Source organism: Vespa crabro, chromosome 8, assembly GCF_910589235.1.
Source record: "Vespa crabro chromosome 8, iyVesCrab1.2, whole genome shotgun sequence".
Taxonomy (NCBI): domain Eukaryota; kingdom Metazoa; phylum Arthropoda; class Insecta; order Hymenoptera; family Vespidae; genus Vespa; species Vespa crabro.
The window spans coordinates 9,454,888-9,482,852 of NC_060962.1; the positions used below are offsets into that span (position 1 = coordinate 9,454,888).

Genomic DNA, 27,965 nt, shown 5'->3' on the forward strand with positions numbered 1-27,965 from the left:
GGACTTGCTCGGATAAATCATTCGTAACATTAACCGTAAGGATCGTAAATATCGATGTTAGCACGTTGAAATTTTAATTAAATTCGCGAAATTGATAATTACTGAAAGTTTTAAAAGAATTAAAATAGACTTAGACCCGCAGATATTGCAGAGGGAATAAGTAGGCACATTCACGAGGTTCCATAGATAGATGAGAGAAGTCGGCAAGGTCGGCGAGTTGCCTCAAGGCGCGAGAAGTTCTAGTCGGTCTTCCACCACAAATCATTCCTCGTTAAAGATGACTTTTTGTCGCGCGTAAAAAATATACCTATTCTTCGAGCGTAGCTATCTTCTTCGAAGTTAACAGTTGAGTCGTTCTTTTCCTTTTTATTTTTCTAAAATAACGATGCATTCATAGCCCATAAAACGTCATGGCGTTCTACCGAAAATATTTGTTAAAGTTATCGGACGAGATTGGCGTGATACGCGCATAGGCCGAGGAAAATTGCGTAAGAGAAATCGTCATTCGGAAAGCAATAATGCTTTCACGATACTCGGACGACTCGTATCTCGTAAAAAAGAAAGACTAAGAAGGAAGCATCTCTGTGGGACATGTGTCACGATTATGTCTACTCAAAGGTGAAACGTTTCTGCTTCTCGTGATCGGATATTTACCGACTACGTTTCTCGATGAATATTCATGCCGAGCAAGTTTATATTTGACGGGCAACGTTTAAAAAAATTTCGCCACGGAATCACCTCCGTTTTATTACCGAGTTTAGACCTATACGTTCCTAGTTTCCATTCTGTACTGACTAAAAAGATAAAAAGACAAAGAGTTAAGGATGTAGTAACGTGCGATATAGGTATATAAGTTAATTGCCAGTGGCCTAAAGAGTATTGTGAGGAAGCACGACGGGATTGCTCTCACCCTCCGCCGGAGCTTTTTAACCCCCGTCTTTGGCATTGAACGAAAATGGGCAGGGCATTATTGTCGACAAGCATCGACTAAGAAAAGCGAACCGTAGAGAGCGCGCGCGCTAGAGAGAGAGAGAGAGAGAGAGAGAGAGAGAGAGAGAGAAGAGGAAGAAGAAAGTCCGTTCTCCACGGCAGGACTCTCGCCGTAGGCTAACGGTCGTGTTATTAGCGGAAATCGAATTGTCCTTCGGTCCCCTGGCGCTTTCGCTTTCGCGCCTCATTTTTAAAGAATAGAAAATCCTTTTTAATTTGCATATCGCGATCTAAGCCACTCACGGCGTTAATTCGATCGATCATTGTTGCGGACAATTTCTCAGCCCTCGTACAACCTCTACCTTTCTTCGTTAATTACCTTCTTTTCCAGCTTTTCTTTTCTTTCTCTATATCGATGGAGCTAGCTCGCTCCATCTCCCACGATTAGAAACGATCTTTGTCTTTCGCGCGAATGGAGCTTAATGATATTATTATATATTATGGAATCGATCGATCGATCGATCTGTTGGACTTATCAGCCGGTTCACCGACCTATCTCGCATTCGCTCCCTCCCTCTCTCTTCGCTTCGCTCTATGGTACTTGACAGTTTGTCACTAATAACACGCTACGCCGATTCTAATTTTAATTTTTATTTTCTCTTTCTCTCTCCCTCTCTTATCCTTTCACAACGTACGTACGACTATGCCTTTTCTTTTTTCTTTCCTTGTTTCTCAACGACGAGAAACGAGAGGACAGAGATATAGGTATTCAAAGTCGACGGAAAGAACGGCCAGTCCTTAATATGGCTTTATGGCTCCATTAAAAGCGTCCGCGAAACGTTTTCGCCGACTCGCCGGAGGAAGTACGATCGAAAACGATTTTGGAATCGTCGTTCGCGATGGAGAATACAACGAATTCTTTCCAACGATCCGTGTTTATACCGAAACACGGCTCGTCGGTACCTGAGTGCGTGTCTCCGCAATAGAATCAAGAATTATTTTTATCATAGCCGCTAAAAGCCTACCAACGGACTTTTCAACGCCGAGTGTCGGGACCTTGCGAGCGTCTACTACCTGCCTACAGGGTGTCCCATTAGTTCCAATCAAAGTTTACCACGAACCGCTTTATGGGACAAATCTTTCATTATTATCGTTAATTTATTTACTCCTTCTTTATATCGATTCGCAATAAAGTTAGAGAGCTATGCGATTATTTTTTCATTTATCGTTCAAGGAAGATCGTTGATGATCGTGGTTGAAACGATTTTAAAGAGGAATTTTTGTATGTCGGGACAGACAAAGCGACGAGGGGTAATTATGGGACACCCTGTAGGGAGAGGGAGCAGAAGACAGCGAGAGAGAGAGAGAGAGAGAGCAAAAGAAGGAGGGATCTTGGGGTTGTCGTTCGCGAAGAGTGTCCGGCCGGGTTTACCCAGACGCGTCCAGGAGCGCGGTCATCCATCCTATGGGTCATCCTGAGGGTCATCCACCGGCTCTCTCGCTCTCACTTAGCATAAAAGGGGTAAGTAGAAAATGCTCAATGCGGCTACCATAATAGAACGAGTGTCCCATGGACATAATTAGGTGGAACCCATGGGAAATTTTAGCCCCTGCGTTACAGCTTTTCGCATCGTCCGAGTTACGCACTTTGAATCTTTTCTCCGGCCCTTGGGACGACGACATCCTCTTAACGCCAGTTTGCTTTGACGAATTCGCACATGTATACATATTTCACACTAACAAAGAATCGTCGTTGAAGAACGTCGAACGATTCGAAAAAATGCAAAAGCTGCGATCCTCTCGAGGAAGATCAGATAAGAAACTTAATCACGATATTTATATGCATCACCGTCCGTGTAAGGATCGATAAGCGTCGCATATTATACGACGAGGTAGCGAGACTAAAATAAAATATGACGAAATTAATAAAGAAGTTAGCATCGCCCGAGTGAAAGAGAGAGAGGGAGAGAGAGAGAGAGAGAGAGAGAGAGAGAGAGAGGAAGAGAGAGAAAGAAGGGGGCAAAAATCTTACATTGCTCTTACGAACGGAACGATATCATTCTGATTATTAGTGTTAATCCTACATGTCCTTCCATTTTTCCTTTATAGTTGCGAATTGCGATGTACGATTGCATTTACATATCACTCGGATTTTCTATCGAGATATAATAAAAGACTTTGATACCGTGCTGTCTCTTCGCATGGAGAAGGAGAGAAAAAGAGAGAGAGAGAGAGAGAGAGAGAGAGAGAGAGAGAGGGAGATGAAAAAACGAAGGAAAGGATGTCTCGTTCACGATCTTTTCTATCTTTATCGTGTCTCAAGCTGAATTTATAAATCTTTTTTTCTTTTGAAAAACTACGTCAATCTTTTACGATTTCAACGCTCCACTACTCAAATAAATTACTGCACTCCCTTGCGAAAGGGAGTCGAAGAGACATTATTTACAACTTTTGGCTTACCGAAACGTATCTTTCGAAATATAATCCGTAAGGAAAAATAAAAAGAAGAAGAAGAAAGATAGGAGGATCTGAGCATAGTATTATTTTCGAGGTCCTAACGTGCCGTGACGCGCAGAGCAGTACCGCGACGTCCCGCGAATGCAGCAAGGGAAAAAAGATGATCGCGAAGAGCACATCAAGGTCGATCCCAAAATGCATTCTCACCGTCTATCATCTCTCTCTCTTTCTCTCTCTCGCTCTCTCTTTCTTTTTCTCTCACGAGTATACTCTTCTCCCACGTTTTTTCTCCGTCAAATCCTACGCATGGATACTTCGAAATTTGATCGGAGAACCTACGATCGAATCGATGACTCAAAACGATGAAAACTCACATGAAATTGATCCACTCTGGATGACCACCCGATCTTTGTTCGTTCTTCTTTATCCTCTACGATCTCGAATCACGAAATCCAAAAAGGTAACACACACGGTATCGATGAGAAAGTGCTCATCAATCACTGCCGATTTGTAGTAAGTGTTCTCTACTCACTATTTTACTCGTCTTTATTTATTTTTTTTTCTTCCTTTCTTGACAGTAGGAAAAGACAATGCTTAATGCAATATATCAGAGTTCGTTATCCTCCGGGGAAGAGAAGGAACGCTCCTGTGCGTCCTCTACAATCCTGCGGACTGGCTCGGCGAGTCGCAACGCGCGTTCATTAATATGATAATCATCCAATACGCATACGATGTCCCTCGATGATGATGGTCGCCTTCGTCTCCGTTCTCGTCGTCGTCGCAGCCTTCATCATCGCCGTCATCATCTTCCCTATCGTCGTCGTCGTCGTTGTTGTCGTCGTCGTCGTAGTCGTCGTCGTCGTCGTCGTCGTCGTCGTCGTCGTCGTCGTTACTGCCGCCTCTGTTTCCATCGACGACGCGACAAAAAGTTCGCGGCAAAAGATCATCGTAGAAATATACTCAAAGACATTCTAGTAAATGTCTTCGATCTTTTCCACCAATTTACTCGATAACTCGCGAAGGATCTCTTTCCCTTATCTCGCACTTTATCTTTTCCGTTTCATCGATAACCTGTACACTCGGTTTGACACGATTTGATCGATCACGTAAGATACAACAGCTCGTTTGTAGATAGATATTACCGCGAGTCTATCGATTTTACGGAACTTCCTCGATCTTTCACACAGCAGACACGACTGCTCTGTCACGTTCGGCGTTTACTCGACACGCTCTCATGTATACTCGATCATTTCGTTATCGCGCCGACGCCTTCTTCGTCCTTCCCATCCGCCTCCTCCTCCTCCTCCTCCTCCTCCTCCTCCTCCTCTAAGTCGCCTTCCTCCACCAACTCCAGTTTCGCCCTCTCCAAAGGCCTTGCGCTCCTATGTATATATATATATATCTCACACTATCTCTCGTATATACTCCCTTCTTCTTCTTCTTCTTCTTCTTCTTCCTTTCCTTCTTATTCCTCCTCCTCTTTCGTCCACCTCTTCGTCTTCCCCTCGGTCAGAGCTTCGACGAAGAAGCTTCCGTTACTTTCCGTACTCTTGGTTTTCCTCTTCTATCTCCCAGAGGAAAAATAACGCGGCGATAAAGAGAAAGAGGAAAAAAAAGACAAGGAACCGTGGCCGACTAATATTCAGACGAACTTTCCGGTTCGGTGTCTTGTATTGGACTGTGCAGAAGTGGCAACCTTCCAGTTTCTGAACTTACATCTTGTCAGGTAAGTGTGAGCTTTAGCCGTGTGCCCCGGAGGCGGACGCGCGCGAGCCTCGACCGTGCGCTCACGCGTCCACACGTAAGTGTGTAAGTGCGCAAGCAGCAACATGCGTGTTCGCGGTAGGCGACGCGCGCGTGCAGGGATCACCTATGTAGTACTTATGTAGGTGAGTGCGTGAAAGAGACTGAATGCGCGGGGAGGGCGCGCGCGTGCGTGTGTCCGTGCGACGGGAGACCCGCCTCTATCCCCACTCCTCGGAGATATCGTCCTCTCGCTCGCCGCCATACGCGCGAGATAGCGCTACCTCTCCCCCTCTGCGCCCCTCTTCTAGGAGCGCGCACGCACGTAGGTATTCTCCCTCCTGCTCTCGTCAAATTTATTTTATTTCCTTTTATCGTTCTCGATCGTTATCGAATGCCACCGCATTGTTTTACTTTTACGATTTGACATTATTTTTCCTTTCCCTTTTTAGTCATCCTTCCCCCCTAACCCCGCGCGCCTTCTGGTTTCTTTAAAATTTTCTGTTCATCCTACGATAATCCTAAGGTATGAAATATTTTCTATATCTCGAGCACGTGATATCTACGAGCTCGATCTTTATCGATGGAATTTAATTTCGCCTATCGCTTCCTGGTCCTTCGAGTGCAAGTGTCAAACCGGAACGAGGAAAGCTAGTTTTGCTTCTTCCGTCGAACAAGAGATTCGTGTTTCTCGCGAAGCACCTGCGATGCCCGCGATCAAGAATTGTGCGTCTCGTAAGATTACTGACTGATTCATCAAACTGGCTTGGTCGGTCCGATGGACCAAGTTGTTCCTGGTACGTGGGCCATGCGATCTCTCGTTGCCCTTGCATTTTTAATTGCTGCCTTAGATACGCCCGATGAAAACAAAACAAAAACAAAACTTGTCCGAGAGAAAAAAAGCGCTTGTCAGCTCTTGTTCTCTCGCTTTCACGAACTTGGAAAATCCGGAGCGAATCTTTTACCGTGAAAGTTTCTCGAACAAACTCTTTAGAAATCGTTCACGACGTCTTCTCGGTAGCGATATATATCTTTGGTCGATATCGATGAGAGGATCGCAAAAAAGGAGACGCGATAGTGGACGGTCGAGTCCCTCAGGGCGCTCGAATAACTCGATCGTTTTGCGACGGACCTCCGGGCATGGAAAATATCCCTCCTCCCTTCCTCGTTGGTCTTTCTCTCTTTTTTTTTCTATTCTTTTTCTTTTCTCTTCTTTCTTCCTTCTCTCCCCATTTCCCTCATATATATATATATATATATATATATATATATATATATATACATAGATACATATATATATATACACTCATACATACATACATATATCAACCTATACGTACGCAGATATGTATACATATCGGTGGAAACTCGTTTCAAGTTTCACCGCGATATCACCGTTAGTTATTTTAATGGGGCCGCTTCCAACAGAGGTCGAGGATTCCAAATTTATACTTTCAACGGTACCGGACTTAATCTTTCTAACCATTTGCAACTGGACTGGGTCGACTCGTCCGACGAGCTACTCCCGTTTTCCGATCTTATGTACTCTCGAGTACTATCGTGCCACGCTCCTTGTACAAGGGCACGTGGCCGGTCGATCGAATGAAAAATTGTTGTTGATTTATCGCTAAAAATAAGGGTTCCAATAAGGAAAGATATTGCGAGCGATCGATGTCTCGGATTTCCACAGATTTCCAGCTAGGTGTATCCTATGGCGAGACGGTTTCTCTTTCTCCTTAGCGATATTCCAGTATAATGAATTCACCGGTGAGAGAGAGGAAGAGGCTCGGGGCGTGGAAAACGCGGATCCATGTATCTCGATCGCTCGGGTTTCGTCGTTTTTCTGATCGATCGATGCGAATCCCGGTCGCGCGTGCGAGCCTGCTCGCGTTGCCTGGCTATGCGTCGAGTTTCACTTTGCTACTCCAGGGCGTTCTCTCCGTTGACTATTTTAACGAAGTCGCGCCAAACTTCTTCGAGCGCATACTAGCTCGCGCGCGCGCGCGAGAGAGAGAGAGAGAGAGAGAAAATAGTTTCTCGACTGGATCGTCCCGCTGGCCATCGCACGGCCGCGCCGGTCCAAGTATTTTTCCATCTTGGTCGCACGCGCGATGCCAACGGCCATAAATGATTTCAAGCGTCGATCTCGACGACTATAACGAGGCCGATCGAGAACTCCAGCAGTGATCTCCGCCTTTCTTTTCTTCCTCTCTCTCTCTCTCTCTCTCTCTCTCTCTCTCTCTCTAGCGACGAATGAAAAAAGGAAAAATAAGGAAGAGAAAGAAACGACGGTTGATTCGCGATCCGAACCAGTTTCGTTAACGAATCGAATCTATTAATCGACGCGCGTCATCTTCCACTTTTGAGACGATCCCCGAGGGATCGCACGTTCGACGGAAAGAGATGAAAATACGCGTGCTCGCGTCACTCGATCGATGTATCGGACGTAGCGGCCATTTTTACGCTTTATCATTTAACGTTCCCCAACGATGTCCCGTGGTTTCGACGTGGATTTATTAAGTGGAAGGTCCAACTACGATGCCTATACTCGAACCATTTGCAAGCCATTATGCACACTTACGGATACGCTATATCACTGTCTCACGACGATTGTCAGCGAGAAATTGCATCTTGAAAATAAACATTTTTCATATCTTTATCCGCGTCTATCTACTTCTCGATACGCGTAGCCGAAAATAAAGTAACCTTTAAAGGATAGTGACAGGTATATTCTACGTTTGGTAAGTGAAGCGAGTCGGTAATATCACCGACAGTCAAATGTCGTTGCATAAATAGTAGATCACGTAGAAGAGATATAACAACGGAGCAGCGGTACTTCCTTCTCTTACGAAAGAATATTTCATATAGCGCCGGAAAAAATCAAAAGCAAATGGACTGGACGTCGAAGAGACGACGATGACACGACGTTCTCGTCTTATACGATTTATCGGCTCTTTTTTCGAATTCTTATCGCGCTCCGTCAAAACGACGTACTCTCCTCTTCGAGCTACGTATATAACCGTGAATCGTAGTTACGTTTGTCATTGTCGTTGTAAATAAAAAGGGCACCGCGGTGTTGTTTCGTATACGAGAAAAGAGAGATCTACCGCGGATAGGGCCGCGCGGTCGAACGAGTCTTCTCTCTCTCTCTCTCTCTCTCTCTCTCTCTTTCTGTCGTCTCCGTGCCTACCGTGACAGTAAACTCGGAGAGCCAGCTCTTTTATAGCTCCTTTCTCGTTTCTCCGAAAAGAAAAAAAAGAAAAAAAAAAAAAACGAGAGAAAAAGTCTTTTTACAATGGGTATCAACAGCTTTGAGTGATCTTCATCGATGTTTTTAATTTTTCTACGTTCGCGTTCACGCGCACACACGTATACGTATATACATATACATATACATATACATATACATATATGTATAAATAATCATCTGAGTCTTCTATCGGGTCTTATTACGGGCGCATGCGAGCAGAGATATCCGAGACGCACCCACGCGACTCCGCGCGTTCGCTAATTTTTATCTTCTTTGTCACGTTCGAATGGTTTCCACGGAAGGAGGGTGTAAAAGAGAGAGAGAGAGAGAGAGAGAGAGAGAGAGAGTCCGTATGGATCGTGCGTGCAACAAATTAAAGGCGCGACCGTATACGGCTGAACTTTAATTTAATTGCGCAGTTAATCACGCGTAATTGCTTATGCACTTTTATGTTCCTCGCGTGTGCAGCGACAGGAACGCCAGCACTTTTATTATTCACTTTTATCGTTCGACCGACTTTATTATATCCGTCTTCCTCTTTCATTTTCTCTTTCTCTTTCTTCCATTGTATTCCACATTTTTTCTCTTTTGTCCATGCTTCGTTCGTCGCGACAAAGAAGTTTCCGTCATCGTCGATCGCCACGACGATCGATCGATCGATCGAGAATCGCGAGAGAAAAGGAAAACACGAGATCGAGGAATAAATGTCGACTTATTTACGATTATAAAACATTTGTCGCGACTCTCTGAGTAATGTAAAAAAAGATTCGATTAAATAAACCCGACCGATAAATCAAGAGTTTCTCGCGTCGAAAAGAAATTGAACGGCTGGAAATATTTTTTACGATCCATCTCTCCCATAATCTACATTACAATTCGATAAGGATGTATGCGAGTTAAATCGAGCCTTAGATTTGGTTTTAGGCACATAAGACGGAAAAGCGTTCGGTCGAGAAATTATAGTCCCGCGCGTAAATTCATTGAATATTATCCGCTACATTTATCATTAATAAATTTTCGAGCTGTAATAACGGGCAATCGATAGTCGTAGTTAATTCGACTATTTCGAGAACTTTCAAAGTTAGTCATTAGAAAGGTCTAGCTTTCCGCCAGGTGCTCGAAATAAATTCAATTCTAAACTCGTCGTCGTAGGTGGTGGCAGGTGCCTATTAGAAAATAAATCTGATATATTAAAAAGTCGGCTAGCGTTCGAGGAGCTTTCCGAAGGCACGCGGGACACGGATTCTCGGGAAAAGAGCAAAGTGATAGCGACACGACGTTCGAAAGTCTCTCACTACCGGCAGGTACTCGTCGACGATGCCAGGAGAAACGAACGAGACTATTCGGTGTTGACTGGCGTGGCAACTTCTCACGCGAGAACGACGTGTCGGGACTAACGGCTCGATAAGCGCCTCGACAACCGAACTGATCGATGCATTTTTATAACGGCCCCCGAGACACCCACCGGTATCGAAACAGCAACGATATCAGCCAGAAAAATGTCGTGGCTTATTTTTATCGTCGCGCCGATCGCTCTAATTATCCTCCTAACGCCAATGCAGTCACCGTTCGCAACTCTGCACAACGTACTTGTACAAATTTGGTCAGACTTTACGAAACGTTTCAATAATGCTAAAATAGTACGAGCTAACGTGGCTGTTATGATGCAGTCAACTTGCGTCTCGCGACGAAAATTTTAAGTCCCGTTTTAATCTCGACGACTTTGCGCTCGAATATGCATAACGATCGACGACGAATAACGCTGCTAAGATGTCGACTACGATGTCGTTGACTACGATGTTGTCACCTCGATCGAAAATATCCTCGTTTCCGAGCACACCTCCTTGAGATTTGCGTGTAAAACGCGCGACGATTCCTTAAGAAAAAGTCACTGATTCACGAATACGAGCGAGCCTGATCGATTTTATCCTCCGAAAGATAGCCGTTAAAGTCCCACGATCGCGCACTGAAACAGCATGAAGATTATCGAAGCAATACGTTCCTTTCGAAATGATTTCATTCCCGATATCTCTAGTGATCTCGCCAATTGCGAGTAACGTATGTCGGCACCGCACGTACGTGCGTGCGTACGCACGTCTTCGCGTAAATAAGCTTTCAATCAGGCATTCGAAAACGAACGGGCGATCTCTATCTATCCTTGTTTCTCACTGGCAACGTAGGATTATTTCGTGATCGTGACGTTACGTACCTCGAATCATTTAAATATTATCGGTGGAATGCCTTTGACGATCGACCGACCCTCGCGAAATGTCCTTACGAAAATTCTAAATCTGAATCTGTACGCGCGTATAACATAAACGGAGAGAAGAAGAGGGAGAGATTGGAAGCATAAGTCAATGGGCATAAAATTCTATTGATCGTAAATATACGTGGCTCGTTAAAAGACCTTAGTTCGAGGGTTTTAAATGATAATAAACCACAGTTATTTTCATACGATACAGTTACGGTCGATCTGAATTATCGCAACAGTAAAAATTTTACAGCGACGATCGAAAAGAAAAAGAAGAGGAACGGAGAAGGTAGAAATTAAAAGCGAGTCTCGCACTCCTATAACTAAGTAAATACTTACAGCCGGTATTACCGCGAATATTCCGACTTACGTCCGTACGAATGCATCCTTTATAGTAACGAGTCAGTTTCTCGGAACGGCAAGCGTGGAAGCGGGCGCGCCAATGAAATTATTAATAAGTCGTTAACGAGGTGCACGTTAACGTTTATTAAAAGAAAAAAAAAAAAAAAAAAAAAAAAACTTTTACTCGTGAGAAAATAGAAATTGAACGGTTATCGGTTGACAATTTTGAATCCTCATGTCCGAACAAAAAATTCCATTTAAAAAGATAATAATCGATTTAATAATCAACAAAAAAATCACTTTGCTCCAATTTCTCCGATTATCGCCGTGACATGAGAAGGAATATACGGTGCTCGATCGAGCGATCGGATATCACGATAAATTCGTTCGAGCGTCCTTGCCCTTTAAATATCTACCGCTTGCGCTCTTTCGTCCTCTCTCTTTTTCTCTTTTTTTTTCTCCTTTTTTCTTTTTCTTTTTACTCCTTTTCTTTTTTCTTACTCTTTCTTTCGTACCAGCGACAAACGCGCTCCATATACCTTTCGTTGCCCGAGAAACGTCCTTCTACGTCGAAGCAAATCGTTATTAATTTCGTCAGCTATTTTTTTCATCTATTCTAATAACAAAGAAAATTGCCGGAGAGCCGATCGAACGTTCGTTATGCGTCTCGTTCAAAGAGAAAAAGAAAGAAAATCGGCAGAAAGTGCTGTTCACGATAGATTTCGCAAGTTTTCCGTCGCTTATATCGGTCCGATCGATGCAATGCCAATCTAATCGGCGCGCCGCGAGAAAGAGAGATCGTGCGTGAATGAGCGCTCAGACAAGGATAAAAAGTTATTTAACGTACGATCGAACGGCACGCATTTTAATAAGAACATAGCTCCGTCGATGGGCGTCGATTTAATCGAACGTAGCCAGAAGAATATTTCATCGATTATCGAAAAGAGCGAGTGTTCTCGAATTCCGTAAAGGTTGCTAGTCCATGCGCGCACGTTCGATGGCAAAAACAATGCACCGTGCTCGCACGTGCAACCGCTCGAAAGTGCAGTCCCGATGGAATGAGAAAAAAAAGTTGAGATATAGGTACCGGCGACGTTTCGAGGGCCTTTTAGAAAACGCACTCCGACGCACTCTCTCTCGATCGCGAGAGAGAGAGAGAGAGAGAGAGAGGGAGCCGTTATCGCGGCGACACGCGAATTATTTCGTGTACCCAGGGTCTCGGTTCTCTTAAAAAGAAAAACGAAAGAAAGAGAGAAGGAGGAACATTTTGGTGACATTTGTCCAAGAATACACATTGGTCGGCAATCTGCTCCGCCATCAAAACCCCACTCTCATTAAGGAATCTCACGGCGGTATATGTATTCGAATACTCGAGCGTTTGCGCGTGCATGCGTGAGAAACGAGAGAAAGAGAGACGGACAGATTCGATCCGCAGTATCTTTCGGATTCCGTAATTTATTTTCCTACCCAGTTTCCATCCTAACGAGCCGAATATCTCATACTAAATGCCGTTTCGCGAGCTGCGCCCTTCGAGAAAGCGAGAGAGACAGAGAGAGAGAGAGAGAGAAGAGCTCACAGTAATCTTTGGATTCCACGGCGATAACGCGGCAAACGCGTTGACATTTAACGAAAGCTATATTTAATTAACATTGTAATGGCGTTTATAATCTCCTTGATGATCGGAATAAAGTTTCTCGAAGGAAGTCATCGATGAGAAGGCGTTCATCGGTTTCTCTTCTTGAAAACGGATAAACGTCCGCAAACGGATAAGCCTGAGAATATCTTTTTATCATTACTCCGTATTTACAGTAGGTGCAAGTCAAGTGGGTAAACGTACACCGGAGACAAAATGAATGGTTACCCGTACCAAGACGAAGAGAATTGGAAAAGAATGAAAGGGGGGACCGAAGGAAGAAAGGAAAAAAGGAGAGAGGGAGGGAGAGCATGCGTTTATGGCGTTTTAAGGCTTCGCGTCACGTATTAGAGCCGAGCGACGGATTAAAATATCAAAGGTAACCGGCCGGCTTTGGATCACGCGGAAGTCATCGACGACGAGGACGACGGAACGAAAGGCCTCCTGAACGAGTGCGACATCCGTCTCTCATAGACGTAGATCGCTCCGGGTAGAAAGGACGAGACGCGCGATGGTGCGAGAAAGAAACAGAAAGAGCAAAGAGTGCAAAAAGTAGGCACCTTCGTTCGATGAGCGATAACGTTCACGTAATCGCCACAGCCGTTCAACGTTGTCAGGGAAGTCGCTTCGAAAAAGAGTCTCGCTAATTGCGAGATGAAAAGTTCGATGCGTGAAATTGATCGATAACAAATTACGGCTTCCGGCAGGGAGTTCCTCATTGCAGGGTCGTTCTCGACGATTTTAGTAGATTTCTTTGCTCCATCGACAGCAAAAACTTTCATAGACGGTGGGGAAAGAAAGGAAGACGCAACCCGTGACCGCTGCCACTAAGCATATCGTCTTTCTCGATGGATCAAAATATCAAAGGTTTCGCGAGGCGGTAAAGGTCGGAGGTATGACCAATTGAACCTGAAAGAGGGTGAAAGAAGAAGAGAGAGAGAGAGAGAGAGAGAGAGAGAGAGAGGTGCAAGGTTAGAAGACAAAAGAAAGAAGAGAGGGAACGGAGGAGAGAAAAAAAAATAGAGAAAAGAACGATGAGCTAGGAAGGAAATCGATCGGTCATTATCATAATTTGTATATGAGTGCCACCTGGAACGATGGCAATACCCTGTGGTCAATGTACTCGGAGATATCTAGTCCCTTTCCTCTTTTGCCTTCACCCTTTTCTCGATCCCTTTTTACGACCCTTCCACTTTTTCTCTCTCTCTCTCTCTTCCTTTCTATATTCTATATGAACGACGATACGATTACTACGCACGACCGCGATGAAGAAAAACGAGAATCTCTTTCTTTTCTCGAAAGAATGAAAAAGTTTCCAAGGATTCAAACGAAGAAGAAGATTCGCGTACAAGGTAAGATGAAGAAAGTAAGACGAGCTACGTTCGAGGTAGATGCAGGAGCCCGCTTCTGAACCGCTTCCGAAGCGCTGCCAGTGCGTGGCGTGTAAGCCGAGACCTCGCTGCGATCGTATATCAATGGCTATAGGTAGGTACATGCGTTGCGCGAATAAATATAATTATAAGTAAGAGCAAGGCTGAACCACGCCCTGTCTCCGTTCTACTATCTCTCTCTGCTTCTCCTCTCTCTCTCTCTCTCTCTCTCTCTCTCTCGGTGGACGTACACGCACGAACGACGACTACTTTGCTTTTGCCCAACGACGAGTACCCATCCCTACTTTTGCTCTCCCTCTACACACATGGCGCTCCATCAGGATAGATGGATTTAGCTCTTCGGTTTTGCTTCCTTTCGTCTCGCGACAAGCACACCACCGACCTACGGAATCGACCGTCTATGGGAGATATGCACATGTGTGCGTGCTCCAAGATACCCGGAGGCGGATCGAACGTGTTCCCGGGGAGGACGTTGCAGATCGCGAGGACGATCGACCTCGATCATAGAGAGAGCGAGAGAGAGGGATATATATATATATATATATACATACATACACACACACACACACACACACACACACACACACACACATATATATGTATATATATTGAAGAAGGAGAGCAACGATCAAGACACTTTGGATGGCCCAGAAAGATAATTGGAATTCTCCTCGTTCGGCAGCAATCCTTCGTAAATATTTCGAGAAAGTAATTGAGTCGATAAATCGATGATCGATAAATCAATGAGGAGCTTTGCTTCCTTATAACCCTCTACCTTTCTCTCTCACTTACGTGATTTTCTAGGATTAATAAATGCGATAGTTATACCATCAGGGGTCGATTAGTTATATCATCCAAGTGTCCGACGAACTTACTTCTAATGGTCTAAGATTACATCTTTGGACGGTTCGACGGAGAAATTGTAATAATAACCGATAGACGGCTCGAGGGAGCAACTTCTCTCGTTGCATAAATCGTCATGGATAGAGGAAAGAAAGTCCAGAACGTTCGCGCGCGTGTCATGACGGCGTTACGTGTAATATCCTGAAATCATCGGACGATCGCCTGGAGAATCACGAGTGAAGGGCCGCCAGTAATAAAGATTATATTACCCCAAGATATTCGAAAGATAGTGGAAAATCGTCGAAACGTCGATGTCGATCGTTAGCCTTACTCTCACGTATTCGTGCGAGTTAAATGAAATCAATCGGTTCTAATGATGTTTCGATTTGAGATAAAACACACAAATTAGCCATAAAATTAATTAGCACGTTCGATTTCTCGTCTGATTTTTAAACGATACTTCATCTCGATTGATCTTATTCATATAAAATATATACGCGAAGCTTGTTCTCCCGATGTCGCGATTAATCCGAGACATGCGCTGATCGAAATTCCGTTAAGACTAAGGTCGATGAGCACGACGAGGAAGGAGTATCCGAGGACAAAGTAAAGGAAGAAAAGAATTTCTCCACGCCCCTCTTTCATCTCGTGCCGAGTGCGAGATCGCGATTGTCGCGACCTGTTGAGTGAGTGCGCTTATATATGCGTCTCTCGGAGAGAAAGAGAGAGATAGCGTCGTAAATCAAAAGGCATTCCTCACGGTGACGTAAGAAAAACAGCTGCTTGCACGTCGTCCGAGGGTGTGAGCCGGCAGTCGACGAGCGTGTAAGCTCTCTCTCTCTCTCTCTCTCTCTCTCTCTTCTACTCCCAATCCTACAGTGAGTAACGAAACGCAATACTCATACATACTCGTAGATACTTGCTATACTCGCAGAGAGTAAGCGTGCGCATACAATGTACAAAAGATAGCACAAAGCTCTCTAATTCCGACCGATTGTCCTCGCTTCGAGCTTGTCGCTCACCGAGAAAAAGATGGAGACCGAGAGAGAGAGAGAGAGAGAGAGAGAGAGAGAGAGAGAGAGAGAGGAAGGATTTGCCCAAACAGCTGCGCCCTCTCTTCATTTTTTCATTTCATTTTTCATTTCCTCTTTTGCATTCGAGAATCCGTATGCGAGGAGCGAGTATGAATACGAAGTAAATGGACTTCTCTTTTAACCGAGAGAGGATCACGCGAGCGTGACCTCCATGGTTCTCGCTTTCGCTACAGGTGTCTTTTATACGCTTCGTGATCATCTCTCTTCTCGGGCCAGTCCGATCGAGTTTCAAGAAAGTATACCAAAGAAATCGAAAGAAAGGGACTAAGAACGAATATTCCAGCAATATTCTTGTCGGTTGGAACGTATCAATTGTTTCTTAGAAATGAACGATAAGTCGAAGGTGAGTCGCCTGTGAGAGACTATCAAGGAAGCCGAGAAGAGATTCCTAGTCGGAGCAAAGAATTCCTGTGGGTGATCGGCAGGAGGCGAGGTAGTAACACACCCAAGAGCTCCTCGAGTATGAATAGATAGAGGAAGGAGGGAGAGAGAGAGAGAGAGAGAGAGAGAGAGAGAGAGAGAGAGAAACGGATACAGGGCGTACACTCACGCATCGAGCCACACAAACTCGTTCAAGAAAACGTGCTCGCATAATGCTTACCTATATAGACGCGAATCTCGCGCATAATAAAGGAGCTCTCTCTAACAAGCGAGAAAACCCACGTTGATTCGAATTTTCTCCGCTTCTACGACTATCCGGACTAAATGTATATCTGTCTTTCTCTTCTTCTTTCCTTCTTTTTCTATACAAATAAAGCTCGCGTTAACTGGTAAGTATTCATAAAAATGACGTTTGAAAGAACCGTGATTATAAGAAAAAGGATATAACAAATCGTTGTCTCTTGCTCGTTGGACTTTTCTCTCTCTCTCTCTCTCTCTCTCTCTCTCTCTCTCTCTCTCTTTCTCTCCTTCCTGTCTAACAATAAGTACGGTCGAGGTCCAAAGTGGCGCGTTCGAGTCTGCTTCTCTCTCGCGACCCGCGGTAAGCAAAGCAAACGACCTTCCGTGGAATCTGGACAACCTGTCTGCCCGCCTGCAGCCGCCGAGACCAGGCCTGCACTTGTTCTGCACACGACTCTCCGTCTTTCTCTTTCTCTCCACTCCGTCTTCCTACCATCCGTTTCGTTCCAGTAGTAACAGCACCGCCAAGCTGTACTAGCACGACCCTTTTCGCTGATCATTAACTCACAGTTGCCGTCGACTACTCGTGCCTGTCTACTTACTATACCTTTCAACTCCTTCTCGTTCTCTTTCTCTTTCTCGATCGTTCCTAAGATCATCCGTGAAATCTTTGAAACGATCGCCCTCTCTTATCCCTCAGTCGGACAGGAGGAAAAATCTTGATCTTGGAGGAAAAAACATGTTCAATTTTACGAGTATTCATGGAAACATTTCGAAAGTCTTGAAAAAGAGAGAAAAGAAAAAGGATAGTCGTCGGTCAAACTCGCGAACGAGGGAAAATTCGTTCCGGGTCGGTTTTGTTGGCGCGAAATCACTTATTGGATTTCGTCCACTCCTTGCTCGATCTTATCTCGTGCGAGCGTGTGCGTAAGCGTGTGTGTGCGCGCGCGCTAAAGGGTGTTATTACGCGAGCGTATCTGACCGAGACAGGCGTAGTTTAAGCGCGAGCTCGTACGTTTCCAGGCTTATCGAGCGAATAAGAGAAAAAAGAGGGAGGGAGGGAGGGAGAGAGAGGGAGAAAGAAATAAAAGAAGAAAATAGATCACGCGGCTGCCGCTGCCGCTGCCGCTGCTGCTGCGGCTATGGTACGGCCTGATCGCGTTCCTAGATTAAATCGGCGCGCGAGTCAAGCCGACCGTAATTATTCCTTCCGCTGCGTGAATCGACGAACGAAATTGTACGAATTAATAACAGGATCTATGCGGACTTATCGACGCGCGAGGCGCTTGTCCCACGTCCTCCGTCCTACTACAATTTCTCTTTCGTACGTCCTATTTACCACGTTATTTTATTTTCTTTCATTTTCTTTGCAAATTGAATTGGTCCATTTGCGCATACCTATCGACTTTTTCAACTAAAATCTCTTTTCTCGTTTCTACTTTGCCTCTCTCCCTCTCTCTCCCTCTCTCTCTCTCTCTCTCTCTCTCTCTCTCTATCTCGCTATCGATGACGCATCGAACCAAGTGGGATATTCTTGATCGATAAGTCAGTTAATCCGAACGAAATCTCGATGGTATCACGTTGTTCGCGCCGCGCGATGTGTTTCGTTTTCTCAATATAAAGTAACACGGAGGCGCTCAATTATACGGAGCGACGTGCACGATAACGAGACGGTTCTTAGAAATCCATTAAGAATTCACGAGACTTTCGTAAGATCGAGAAATCTGGTGGTAGCGGTGAATCGATACGTTCACCGGCTGACTTTTATCGAATCTCCCAGTTTAATTAATATCTAGCTTGATCGCGAAGAGCCTGCGCTAATTACCTCTTCTTATCATTCTTTATCGACATCCGGTGCGGAGTTAACGGCCCATGTTGAATTGCTTTGCATTCGATTTTTATAATATCTATATTCGATTATATTCGTATCGTTCCCAAAGCTATTTTTGATTTTGTGGCAATAAAATGTCGAAAGAGGAAATCCTTTCTATCTCGAACGTTTCGCTATAGTAGAACGGACCTGGGAGGAAGATAGTATTTTCCATCGAAATGAAAAAAAGAAAAAAAAAGAAAAAAGGCAGAACGTGCGAGCATAAGCGAGAGAAAAAGAAAGTGAGGAGGATATATTGGCTATTGGCAGAAAGAGAGAATAAAGAGAAAGAGGAGCCATCCGGCAGGAGACACCGTATCGTAATTCGATAAACGTACGGATCGTCGATTTTGCGCCGGTTTTCTGGGTAGACGCTCCCATAAAGTGCCTAACGTTCGCCGATCACGTGGTATCATGGCGATCGACAAGAGTAGAGGTGGAAGAGATGGAGGAAGGATCGAGGAATAACGAGAAAGCAAGAGAGCAAGAGAAAGAGAAAGAGAACAAGAAAAAGAAGGATCGAACGAGCGACGTAAGGAGATGAAGAGAATATGAGGAGGAACAGAGACATATATATATATATATATATATACACATATATACGCATGAGGCAAAGGAGAAGAGACGACGATGGCGAGAGATGCGAGAGAGAGAGAGAGAGGGGGACAAGAGAAGGAGGGAGAGCTCGCGCGCGGAGAAGGGAGAGCAGTGGGAATTAAAAGGAGAGACGGACGACGCGGAGGTCCAACGATTTTCCCCGTAGAAGACTGGACCGTGGCGGCCATCTTGCTCTCTACATCCTCATATCTCCTACTCCTCGCAGAACTCCTGCGCCCACCTCCTCCTCCTCTCTTCTCTTCTTTCCTGCTCCCCACCTCTCTCATCTTTCTCTCCTTCTTCCGTTCCTCCGTTACGTCTACGTGCACGCTCATCTTGCGTGTGGATACACGACTCACGCGTATATCCCTCGTCCACCTATCGTCTTACCTTATATCTTACTTCCTCACCTACGCATTCGTTTACGCATACGCACGCGCATGCGCAATACGAGTCTCCACTTTCATTCGTTAGTTTCGAAGATAGAAGAGAAATAGAGAGAGAGAGAGAGAGAGAGAGCGATAGAAAGAGAGATAATAAACGACGATATCGAGTCCCAATATTTTATATCGCTCGTAAGCGAGTTAGAAGGATAATATTGGAGATAAAATTCCTTCTAATTTTGAAAAGTCTGATTGGAATTAATTTACGATCATACGCGCTTTCACCGTTAATGCTGCTCGAATAATTATCAATATGATAATTATACCGGTTGAATATCGTTACGATGAATTCCGCGATAACACCTTCGTTGTCGGAGTAACGAAAAAGTTTCCGCCGTTAATACCTATCTCTAGATATTATTTAACTATTTACTTTTTCTCTTTTTATATAGGCAAACGTAGGTAAGTAGCATAGGTAGATACACTTACGAGTATAAACAGAATTTCTTTTTATCCGCGATTAATTTCCATTTCTGACTGATTACGATACTCTAGGCGTTAAACGTTCGCGTGGTTTTACTACTGACATGTCTGGCTAACGTCGTTGCGCTTGCCATATTTTCTATTGATGTCTTGCGAGACTCTATTTATTCGTTCTGCGTCTCTCTCCCTCTCTCTCTCTATACGCATATATATATTTATATATATATATATATATATATATATATATATATATATATCGCTTACTCGTCAGTCGTGCGTCAAAGAAAGAAGAGAGAAAGAGAGAGGCGGATAGAAAAAGAAAGAAATAAAAAGCCAATGTAAATTACGAAATCGCGAGTCGCGAGAAGGATTTCTATGTTTCAGATTGCAACCTCCCGCAAAATAATAATCCGCAGGCAAGTAATAAAGTGTCAATTAAAGAAAAATGACACTTTTCTAATATCCTTATGCGGTTGACCTTTCGATCGACGCTCCGCGCCACCACCGTTGCTGTCGACGTGTAAAACGTGCCGTTCGAGAAAGAGAGAGAGAGAGAGAGAGAGGGGGGGGGGACAGAGAGAGGAAGAGAGAGAGGGAGAGAGAGAGAGAGAAGGAACGAACGCTATCGATGTTTAATCCCTCCTGTTAATACCATTTCCGAGGTCTCGTGGCGAGAGCACAGCCTACGTAATAATTTGCTCGTATAACGTGTCCGATCGATGGTCCGTAAATCGATACGATTAGTCGTTGAGTAGTACGAATTAATCTTCCTTGTCCTCGCACGATATCTTTCCATAAGAGATATAACGACTTTTCTCTCGTAGAAAAAAAGAAAAAAGGAAAGCAGAAAGCAGTAAAGAAATTAAGATCGATTATCATTTTATTTCTCTATACTCTCGTCCGATGCACATGGCTGTCAGAAGTAACAGGGAAGAAGGAAGAAGTCGAGCTGTGTATACCTACGTGTATACACATACTATAGGAGCGACAGCGATAGCGGGTAGGCACGAAGCAGGGAAAACGCAGGAAAGGATCAAAGGCACCTTCGAGTCGGACAAGAAGCGAGTGCGGATACGACAACGTCCAAGCACCAGCGAGCCAAAGAAAAAGAGAGAGAGAGAGAAAGGGAGGGAGAGAGAGAGAGATGATAACCCTGGCTTACATTTTGCCTTCCACGAACGGAACGGTTTTTACGTCGGTGCACCATCATTACTGCAATTTGGCGGGCATACGAATGGTGCCTCTGGTAATCCAAAATTCTCTCTCGTATGTCGGAAGAAATATTTTCTTTGTGTCGTGCTACTTATCCTACTGGTTTTCAATCGATCGAGCTTACTTCCAAATCGCGGCAGCGTGTTAATAAAAATAATAGTCAATTGGATTCGACGTCGATATCGTGTCCGGGAACGCCTCGAAGGAAATACAGTCGGATGGGCAATCCGTTAAAAAGTTTCGCGATACAAAGAGCGTTGTACACAGAAAAACACTATCATTATGCCCACGTAACGAGAGAGAGAGAGAGAGAACTCACCCACCTTCGCGGCATTAACATAGATTACGTGCTGGCGACCCTCCGAGCGATTCGAGCCTACGTCATTAAACGATTACCATTACGCTTACCGGTACGCTCCGTGAGTCTTGAAAAAGAAGGTTCGAGCCTGTTGTTAGAGAGACGCGCGAACGCGATCTGACAATGTAATATCGATGGGGAAAGTGATTTGTGGCGAGACAAATCGATTGAATTGGCTAGAATCGATCGGGAACGGGAGTAGAGGGTGGGAGGGGGGGAAAGCATTCTCGATGATATACGAGCGCGAATAGTATTTCTCTGGATGGACGGAAATGATAGCGAAACGATTAAGTTCAAGTTTGTGTGCTTCTGTGAAAGGTGTTCGATGAACATCGGATTATTAAAATTGACCTCGATCGCGGTTCTCCCTGATTTCTCGACGTCCCTTTCGTTCCGAAAGAAAGCAAAAAAATGAAATCATCGTTAAGCTACTTATTCCAAGGCTTAAACACGCACCAAGTTCCTCGCGTCGACGTTTACACGTCTTTTACGATAAACCATTCGAGGCACGAGATATCTTTCGACTTAAGATGGACCAATCCGCTCGAATGATCTCGAGAAGATTTATTCCTCCCAACGATCCATGGTACGAGGTACGAGGGAGAAAAAAAGATAAAGACGAATCTAAAGTTTGACTTGGAAGAAGTTTAGATGGGCGACGGAGCAACGACTACGCAAACATCTGATTTATAAAAGATCTGCATGCGGGAGAGAGAGAGAGAGAGAGAGAGAGAGAGAGAGAGAGAGAGGAAAAGAGAACGAAAGAATGAGCTCTAGAGCTTGGTTGTTTTCGTGGCCCCCAAGGTCTCTTGGAGCATTCGCGCGGTCGATTAATTGCCGTTCATTTTTATTTATTGCAAAAGAGCAAGGTGGCGCGATCGAGCCAAGTTACAGACAAACAACGAGAAAAAGAGAGGGGGGGGGAGAGAGAGAGAGAGAGAGAAGAAACGGACAAGAGTGCGTGCGTGGTTAATGGTTATTGGCTCGGCTATATTCTCCTCGATTCTCCTATAGAGATAGGTGTGTACAACCATGAAGAAAGGCAATACGCGAAAAAGTCAGTCGCGTATGTATGTACGTGCGTACGTGCGCGCATTAGCGATCTTACACATGTACCTACCAGAGTATGCACGCACGAGTGCAGTATAGACGAGCGCAGTAATAATAAATTCTGCGTAGCAACGTGACTTATCCGCGTAGACTGCCGACGCGGCAGTCGCTGGACCACGCGTGCACGCGAGTAGGTGTGCACGATCATTTTTAATTGGTCGACAAACCGATACACGCGGCCGATAACAGTGCCCGGCAGCGCTCGATGCAACGTAACGTTCTACGCCTATCTTTCGGCGTGTCCCTGAGATTTTTTATTATATCGTGCCGTCGAACTTTGCTACCGTCTACTCGCTTACGCCTTTTCCTTCCTCCTCCTCCTCCCCCTCCCCGTCCTCCTTCCTGTTCTCGTTCTCTTAATTCAACTATTTATTTTTCATTCTTTGGGAAATCAATTGGAATGAAATGGCACGCGATCATCTACGCAACGCCTCCTCGCCACGCCGTCTCAAAACAATAGCCGTCTTTATGCGAGCCTATCGGTCGGCCTCAGTTATTCAGGTGGCCTCGTAAAAATCCATGATTATAATTTTCGCCTCGGACGAGATCCGTGACGCTAGTTACGCCGGCAAAGTACGCGCGACAGTACACCCGGCTCTGGCGTTACGCGTACGTTGACATTTTCCTTCTTCTCCCATTTTTATGGTTCGACCTTTCGAGACTCTCTACCAAGTCTCCTCCGCGTCCCGAGGAGAAGAGGGACACATCTAAACGAAGCTGTTAATCATTCTAAAGTATAAATCGATGAGATTTACAATTGGTCTTTGAAAAATATATATTAAACTCACCCAGCGCGAAGAGAAGCCGCAGCGGCCGCGGCCGTTAGCGTGAGCTGCTGAGCGGCGGCAGCACCGGCTGCCGGATCGGCGGCTACGAGCTCGGAAAGGACGAGAACGGTCGTGGTGGTGGTGGCGGTTCCGCAATTCGGCGCGGTGGCGGTTACGGTGTGACGAACGCTCGGTAGCTCGTCCTCGTGTTGCAGCTGCAATTGAGGATAGTGATGAAGATGAAGAGCCGCTGTGGTCGCACCAGCCCCTGTTCTCGGTGCTACGCAAGTCGGCGGTAGTAGTCCGGTTCTGCTGACGACCGAGGGCGGCGAGGGCGAAGGTGGCGACGGCGGGGGTGGTGGATACTCGACCACTTGAACTCGATCGGCCTCGTTCTCGTATATTATCTCCTTGTCGTGGGTGTACATCACCGTCTTTTGCCCATCGTTGTAAATAAGATCTATCATCTTGTGCTCGCCGACGGCCAACGTTGGATTTCCACCAGTCGTTTCCGTTACCGGCGTAACTCGACCGTCCGGATCCTCCGCTCCGTTCGTACCACGTTGCTGCACGTCCTCCGGATCCCCGCTAATACCGTGTTGCTGCTGCTGTTGCTGCTGTTGCTGCTGCTGCTGCTGCTGCTGCTGCTGCTGCTGCTGATGATGATGATGATGGTGGTGATGATGATGGTGACGGTGGTGATGGTGATGATGATACTTCGGATGAAGCGGATGCACAGCCGGAGGTTCGTGTAGATCTAACACGTTCACCGGCTGCATCGTCGCCAGTAAAACCTGTTGTTGATCGTTTTCGTTTTGATTTTGATTGCTTAAGGAAGAGGATGCCGGCGACACGGGTCCCTCCTGCACCTATGCACACATACACAGAGGGTTGGACGTAACTCGTCGAGGAGTATCGGAAAATTGTATATACCTCGTTGAATATCTCGTTCGAGCGTTTAGACGCCGCGATAAAGATCTAAACTAATTACCAAGGAAAAGGGAAATTTATTAATCGGCGCGATTACGACACCCTGCATACGCGTACGCACGTAGGTGTTTGCCTTCTCTTATAACCCCTTTTAACATTTCGACGAATGACGTGTACTCGTGTAGATCTATCTTACCGGAGCCAATAGAAATTATATTAATAAAGTCGAACACGACGCTAGTCCGAAACTCGAGACTCATTACCTTTCGACTCGTAACTCATCTACCAGTAATAATAATTAATAGTTCTAGTCGGTGTTCCTCTAAATACACGCACGAAAGATCAAACGATCGCGCGGTATCGTCCCGCGATAACTTTGGCGATGACCAAAGAGAATTGGCCGTTCACCGGCCTAGCTACTTAGATTTTATCTCCTTTTTTCGCTAAATAAGGAACGTTCCCTCCGTCTATCGACTTTGTATCTTCGAGTCGAGGGAGAGAAGCGCGATAGCGTTATTAAGTATCTTACGTGTACCTCTGTGTACCTCCCACCACGTCCATTAAGGTAATTAACGATATTGCGAATCATCCGCGCTCGACGCGGATGCCTCGTCTCTATGAAAGTAAACGACTCGAACGAGGATTGCCAGATAAATTTTCTTTACGGTCGTCTTTGAATTTTAAGATAGGAAAGATCTTTCCGTACGCCTTTAATTGCTCTCCGCTCTAAATCCAATGGGCGGCCTTGACTTTGAAATTCAACGTGACTCCCACTCTTTTCTTTTCACTTTTTTTTCCCCCTTTTTCTTTCTTGAACCCACGAAGAGTCCAGTTCGTCGGAAGAACCGGACTGCCGATCTCGTACTCGCCGCGTTCAATTTTTATGACATGTTTTATGCGTACGCGCGGAGGTAGGTGGCTCTCTCGTTACTCGGTTCAATACGAAATGCTGTTTCGCGGTACCTGCTGCGCTTCCGTTTCGTTCACCTACATCGAATGCGATTCTCGCCACGGGACTCTGATCTCGTTTAACATTTTTTATCCCTTAACGGACGACGCGAGAAAGTACGGTTTTCGCATTGCCAAGGGTCGAAAGTCAACCGATCGATAAATCAAACGATTGTGCAAACCAATGACGGAATAGAATTCATTCGGTAGGAAATTCGTATGCGAAAAAGTCGATCAAATCTGTTAGACGTGAAAGAAAGGGATGAATTTCCGTTAAGGCGCAAAAACTTTTTCATAATAACAATTAATTGGCCTGCCAAGCAGAGTGCTCCCTGAGAGAGAGAGAGAGAGAGAGAGAGAGAAAACTCTCGGAAGAGAGAGAAAGAGCTCGGCCATATCGCGAAAGATACCTCCTCGCTCCGGGCTCCTTTCTTCCTCTCGTCTCGTTTCTTCCGTACGTGCGATCCTTACCGATCGAGAAAAGGTAGAACGCAGCTGCGTGAAACAACGCGTGGCTATCCTCGAAGAAGAGAAGACCAAGATACGTGGAATCGTTAAGAAGCTTTTCTTTCACTCGTGCGAGCTTCTACGAGAGGGATGTTTCCCGGATGTTCGCCGGATGTTCTCCACTCTGTCTCCTCGGCGACTCTTCGCTATTTCTTTCTTGTTAGTCGCTCTGCTCCCAACGCCAAATAGTCATTACGCTCCCTCTCTCTCCCCTCTACCCCTTCCTTCCATCCTTTCTTACTTTATTTTACTCTCTTGCTCGAGCGTAAAAAAGTCAAACTGGCGTTCGAGACAACACGAGATGAGGTGCACAATGAGACTACGTACCTCGTACTCTAACGATCCTTCTCCGGCGCGTTCGTCCACCGGTGATAGAAGTTAATAATATAAAACGAGATGCATTTATGGCAGTGGTTTTCAAAGCACCAGCCAAGTCCTCTCCGGGAGATCCTTTCGAAGAGAGCACGTAAAAATGAACGATACAAATGACTGATGAGGAAAGAAATAGAAACGAGCTATATTTTACTAGACATTCTCAAAAAAAAATTTATTTACTTATCGTAAAGGACGAAGGCATCGATCGTTATTAAAAATGTTCGGATAGATCGACGCGTCTCAAGAACGAGCGTCGTTTTGCACGCGAGCGTGACATTTTTCGAAGGTGCGTTTGAAAACCACTGATTTATAGTACGGTTCGTACGCTACGCACGTTTAGAAATAATCGCGGGAGATGTTCTAATCGCGCCGATCTCAACGCGTCGAAGGCTCGTTAATGAACGCTCTTCCTTCTTTTTTTTTTTTTTTTTCTTCTTTTCTCTTCATTTTCTTTTCTCTATAAAGAGCGTTTCTAAAGCCGATCACGTAAGCGAGCGCGATCATCCGCGTACGATTTTCCTATGAGCGCGTCATCCTTTTAAGCTCGACAACAAAAAATGTTCGTCCTTAACACGATTTGATCTTCGATCGATCAGTCACAAATGAAGACAAACTTTTTTGCGTCGAGTTTTTTGCTCTTTTTACAATTATGACGCTTATGAAAGTTCGTTGTACGACCACCGGTTTTTTGCTCGTGGAAATCGACGTTTTCTTTTTTCTTTTTCTTTTTTTTTTTTTTTTGATCGACGTAAAAACGGCGTACTACTATAAATACTTAGAAAATGGAAAATGCGAACGTCCAAAGAGATTCGGGCGTCGATTAAACATGTCCAAACGGAGAGACGATCGTGGTGAGAGGATCTTTGAGGTCCTCGAGCAGACTCGTGTACATTACTCGTACCATCTTGGCATCTCAGGGTCGTTCCAGAAGTTCTGTTCCGAGCGGAACAACACAACTGGCAATAATCTTGCGGTCGGCTATACTCGTTATTTTGCTCAACGGGTGGTACGGACTCGGAAAGAGAAAATGGAGGGAGGTCAAGGGATGACCCCCGGACGAAGGAACGAGCGGACGAACGAACGAACGAACGAACGAACGAACGAACGAACGAACGAACGAACGAACGAACAAACGACCCTGAAGTATGATTGCGTACCGTGAATCCAACGGGAATCCCAAGGGACAGATCGATAATATGCTGTCGTTAACAAGTTCAACGGCCTTCAACGTACGTACAATAGTAGTTTTACGACACTAGCGGATGGATGCAAAATTGGAGCAAGAAAAGAATGTGGAAAAAATGTTGACGATAGAGGATGATACGGGGACTAACCGGAGACAGAGCCTCCTGCATGTGCAGGGGTGCGGTGTCACCTTCGTCGGTGCACGTGGACATTCTCCTGCACTCTCCTCTGATTCTTCTTCCTCGTCGTATCGTGACGTCCTATATATGTTCTTCGATCCGATCTTCTTCTGCCCTTCACTATCGATAGCGTCTCGATCGTCTCTTCCCTCTTCTTCTTCTTCTTCTCCTCGTCCGTTTTCCTCTAGTCGCGATTCCGGCTAATCTTCGACTAGATATCTACGTACGTCTAACCGGTAGGAGTACTTCTTGGCATGAGATAGCGTATCACAGGTTACTATGTGTATATGGCACGTCGTTAGTAGTAGTAGTAGTAGTAGTAGTAGTAGTAGTAATAGTAGTAGTAGTAGCAACAGCAGCAGCAGTAGCAGTAGTAATGATAGCAGTAGTGGTAGTAGTGGTAGTAGAAGAAGAAGAAGAAGAAGAAGAGGCTCGGGCGGTTGGGATCTGGAAAGAAAAATAAAAAAAAGATCAGACGTACATATACGTGCGTCCTTCTTCGGTAC

General features: G+C 45.1%; 1 protein-coding gene across 5 annotated transcripts in view; it reads right to left on the reverse strand.

Moving 5' to 3' along the window:
* Positions 1 to 27,965, reverse strand: part of LOC124426275 (protein grainyhead) — a 64,220-nt gene that overhangs the window by 32,435 nt on the left and 3,820 nt on the right. For all 5 annotated transcript variants that reach the window (XR_006942691.1, XM_046967770.1, XM_046967767.1 and 2 more), the window contains 2 exons: positions 27,430 to 27,906; positions 23,357 to 24,204 (listed from right to left, as the gene is read on the reverse strand). Coding sequence is in view for 4 of the 5 variants with exons in the window: in XM_046967770.1 (XP_046823726.1) it covers positions 23,357 to 24,204; positions 27,430 to 27,492 (911 nt within the window). In the remaining variant the exon portion in view is untranslated. The remainder of the gene's footprint in view (positions 1 to 23,356; positions 24,205 to 27,429; positions 27,907 to 27,965) is intronic.